This window comes from Notolepis coatsorum (genome assembly GCF_963971535.1).
Source record: "Notolepis coatsorum genome assembly, chromosome: 18".
Taxonomy (NCBI): Eukaryota; Metazoa; Chordata; class Actinopteri; order Aulopiformes; family Paralepididae; genus Notolepis; species Notolepis coatsorum.
The window spans coordinates 42078277-42082828 of record NC_140182.1 but is presented as its reverse complement, the minus strand read 5'-3'; the positions used below and the strand labels follow the sequence as shown (position 1 = coordinate 42082828).

General features: G+C 47.5%; 1 protein-coding gene across 2 annotated transcripts in view; it reads right to left on the bottom strand.

Annotated features, from left to right (window-relative positions):
* Window positions 1–4270, bottom strand: part of sema3e (sema domain, immunoglobulin domain (Ig), short basic domain, secreted, (semaphorin) 3E) — a 74561-nt gene extending 70291 nt beyond the window's left edge. For both annotated transcript variants that reach the window (XM_084335589.1, XM_084335590.1), the window contains exon 1: window positions 3970–4270. In XM_084335589.1, the coding sequence (XP_084191715.1) occupies window positions 3970–4069 (100 nt within the window). In that variant the 5' untranslated portion in view covers window positions 4070–4270. The remainder of the gene's footprint in view (window positions 1–3969) is intronic.
* Window positions 4271–4552: the final 282 nt, after the last annotated feature.

The window sequence follows — 4552 nt, the reverse complement described above, 5'->3', positions numbered from 1 at the left end:
AGGGCAATAATAATGATTTTAAACTATGTATGAAGAGGAGCTAACATCAAAGGCACTTACTGTAGATCACACAGTAAGAGGATTCTCCTTGAAATATTATGATAATGTGCTGGGTCCTTTGGATTCATTGGTTGGATTGGTCTTAGTCGACTAACACTTTGTTAATTGAGTAGTCATATTCTATGTCATATTTTTTTCCCATGTTGAATAAGTTACTCCCTGAAAAGAATAGAAGCACATCTCTAGATTTAAAGAGGTCCTTCTGCATGATTGCATCCGTGGGAAACGCAACGTATCAATGTATCAATTCAATCAAAGTCCTATTAGTGGACTTAATCATTTCTTTAGTCGTGGCCAGCCCTGCTACCACTATGTATGAAGAAAGGGTACAGCGGCTCCTCCGAACATCTGATCATGTGTCTAGAAATCAGAAGCCCATCCTATTGAACTTGTTATCGATCCCACACTAGTGGGTCACAGTTACCTTACAGTAGTAATTATATTCATCATTAAAATCGCATTCCTCCTCCATGCTGGGAATCACACATTGAATTGGGAATTTGCCATGCGTCCTCCACCCAGTTCCTATACCAGATGTTATGGTAATATTTCCATAGTCCTAAGGGCGAGTAGTAAAAACCACATCCCTCTCCCTCTCAGCAGGAGCCTCTTCCAAGGGCCTGGCGTGCAAAGAATTCACACTATTCCGTGTGAGTGAGTGTGTGTGTGTGTGTGTGTGTGTGTGTGTGTGTGTGTGGTTGCATGTGCTTCAGGGTGTGTGCAAACCTACTGGAAGAGACCATGAGGCATATATTAGAGTTGAGATGTTTTTCATTCCATAATGATAGGATCGAACTGCAGCTATCCACAGAAATGTCTACTAGCTTGAACATGCAACAGAGGAGAGGTGGAGAGAGCGAGAGAGAGACAAAGAGAGATAGAGAGAGGTGGAGGTGGAGAGATCAAGAGAGAGAGAGCAAGAGAGAGAGAGGTGGAGAGAGAGGTGGAGGTGGAGAGAGCGAGAGAGAGACAAAGAGAGATAGAGAGAGGTGGAGGTGGAGAGATCAAGAGAGAGAGCAAGAGAGAGACAGAGAGAGAGGTGGAGAGAGCAAGAGAGAGACAGAGAGAGAGGTGGAGGTGGAGAGAGCAAGAGAGAGAGCAAGAGAGAGAGAGGTGGAGAGAGCAAGAGAGAGAGAGATTGAGGTGGAGAGAGCAAGAGAGAGAGAGAGAGAGAGAGAGAGAGAGAGAGAGAGAGAGAGAGAGAGAGAGAGAGAGAGAGAGAGAGAGAGAGAGAGAGAGAGAGAGAGAGAGAGAAAGAGAGAGAGAGAGATTGAGGTGGAGAGAGCAAGAGAGAGACAGAGAGAGATAGAGAGTGTCAGTCACAGCAGAGGCTCACCCCTCGGGCTGCTAATGAATTGTGTGATATATGAACGTCATGGTTTTTTCAGTTATTGATGTGTCATTTATGACTGAGCACATACACTCAAAGCTGGGGCCGCTGGCGCGCATTTAACCAAAGTGTACACACCCTTTTCTCGTGCTCTCTCGTCCCCTTTTTCTCCCCCCCCCCGCCCCCCCCCCCCCCCCTGTGTGTTCATAACCCTTTCACTGCCACACGACAAACGGTTAACCGTTTCACAACCACACTACAGAAGTTTAACCCGTTCACTACCACACTACAACAGACCGTCTGTATTGTGGTAGTGAAAGGTTAACCTTCTGTAGTGTGGTAGTGAAAGGTTAACCTTCTGTAGTGTGGTAGTGAAAGGTTAACCTTCTGTAGTGTGGTAGTGAAAGGAATAATATAGTCTCTGTCTCTCCTGTATGTCTCACGTCTGTCCGTCTTCCAACCCTTTGCCTGGCAGCACTGCGTCTTGCTTGTTGTTTGCAGTGTGTTTCTTATCATGTCATACTTCGTGAACACAACAGCGATGTAGTAAAGATACAGGAGAGGAGGTGCATCGAGTCGACAGTCACCTGGGGCCGCGCTGTGCCCCTCTCAACTCATCAGCGCCCATCGCGGTGATGATTTATCGACCGTTCGAATTCCACACCTACGTCCAACCGTGGCTAACGCGTTCGTGTGGAATCAGCGCCCTCAGTTGCCATAGAGATCAACGAAGCGGAGCCAAAGTGGGAATGTTTACTATTTACACAAGAGTTATCTACTACAAGGAGGGGAACCCTTATTCTTGCAGAGACACTGTAAGCAAACAGAGCACGGTCTGCCTGCACAGCATACACACACACACACACACACACACACACACACACACACACACACACACACACACACACACACACACACACACGCGCGCGCGCACGCGCACACACACACACACACACACACACACACACACACACACACACACACACACACACACACACACACACACACACACACACACACACACAGAGACAAAAACGTCCACCGTTTCCCATGTCCTGTCATCCCGTATATCGCTCAAACCCCGTGGCGGCAGCAGTGAAAACCACATTGTGGATTCTCAGCCACCATGGCCAGAGGAGCAAAACAAACCCTGGTCAACAACACAGGGAGGAATAGCAGCTCTATAGACATCAAGGCCGCCGCAGTCGGGGAGCAGAGTGTGTTCCACAAAGTGAGAGCGGAGGGCTGAACCCTCTCGGAGCGCAGAGGGAGAGTTCTGCAGTGATGGTGTCTCCCCTGGCTGAGACATAAATCTCGGATGAAAATCAATAACAATCCCATTAGACGGTAACCGCGGCCTGCAACTTCCTTTACTAACAGATGGTGTTGTTTTCTTCAATGAAATGCCCGAAACTGAACCCGTTTCCCAGCTATTGACTAAATTTCCCTTATTAAGCCGCTTTCTTTTTTTCTTTTTCACTATCACTTATGGCTATACCTACGCCTGGACTCATGACTGAGACTCACACAGATGGGAAATCATTTGTTTTTGTTTTAATTTTCTCCTCCCATCATCACCTCTGAACTTGTAATGCCGGTCTGTTATGCTCTGGTGTTGACAAATGCACATAAACAAAACCTTTTTACAGCGTCTAAATGCCCGCCCCGCCAGCACTTGTTGTGGTATGTGTGTCACGAACCAAATCAACTTGAGATTGAGAGGAATGGTTTGGTTTTCCGTGGTGCAACAGACCCATCTATACTTCTGGATTAAGGAACTGACTGGTCTAATTCTGTTTTGCCTCCCCCCAATAAATATTTAAATGAGCTAATTTCACCAGGAACGTGGAGAAGGCTGTGAGGAACACCACCAGACATATGGGGGGGGTTCGGGGTCATTAAAAGTGTGTAACCCTAAGTGTGAGAAACGTTTACGTTTGCACCGTTACACCTGTCTGCTTCACAATCTACCGTGAAACTGACTGAAAAGAATGTTGGTTTCCATCCAGCTTGCATTGACTCGTCCAGACGGTCGAGGGGACACTGCGTTATGTACGATCACAGATTCAGAGAGTTCCTTTGCCTTTTCATGGCATTTTACAACAGAGCACATGGAGCCACGTATAGATCACAGATCAAGGCATTTAAAAAATATATAAAGACAAGGCAGAAAAACAGACGAGACAAAATAGATCAAATCTATCATCAAAATACATCAGACCGTTTTTACAAATCTAGACGTGCAAGTCCAAGTGCATTCATGAACACACACACACCCACCCACCCCCCCCCCCCACCCACACACACATACACACACACACACATACCACACACACACACACCACACACACACACACACACACACCACACACACACACACACTCACACCACACACACACTCACACCACACACACACACACACACACACACACACACACACACACACACACACACACACACACACACACACACACACACACACACACACACACACACACACACACACACACACACACACACACACACACACACACACACACACACACACACACACACACACACACACACACATTTCTTACCTTTGTGGGACAGACGTATCCGAGGATAGATGCCATGGGCTGAGTGTGCAGAGCTCCCCAGAGCAAAACATAGTAGCAGTGTCCGAACGTATTCCGCCATCCTCAAAGACTCACGACCACTACACACCCATATACACACACTCCACTATACACACACACACACAGACAGCCTGCAGCCAATACAGTACGTCCATCCAGTGTGTGCCACCAAGTCTAGTAGAGGTGTCCACAGCTCTACCGCTTAAAGAACCGATTTCCAATCTTTAATAAAGCTGAACCTGAGGCATGGCCATCCGACAGGACACCGCTGAGAGATAACAGTCCACTTTGGTGATATGCTGTGGGAGCGGAGCTATCTGTATGGCTCCTATACGATCTCTGCTCTCTCCCCCCCCCCCCCCCCCTATAGATTTTTGATTGCTCAGAGCTAGATCCCCCCCAGCTGCCTCAGTGGTCAGGGTTTCGGTTTTTACCCTCCTCTGCCCTCAGTTACCAGGGAGGAAATAAGTACAGCTGCTACATTCACGCTGCAGTGCTCACCACTGATCTCCCTCCATATGTCTGTCTCTCTGTATGTGTGTAT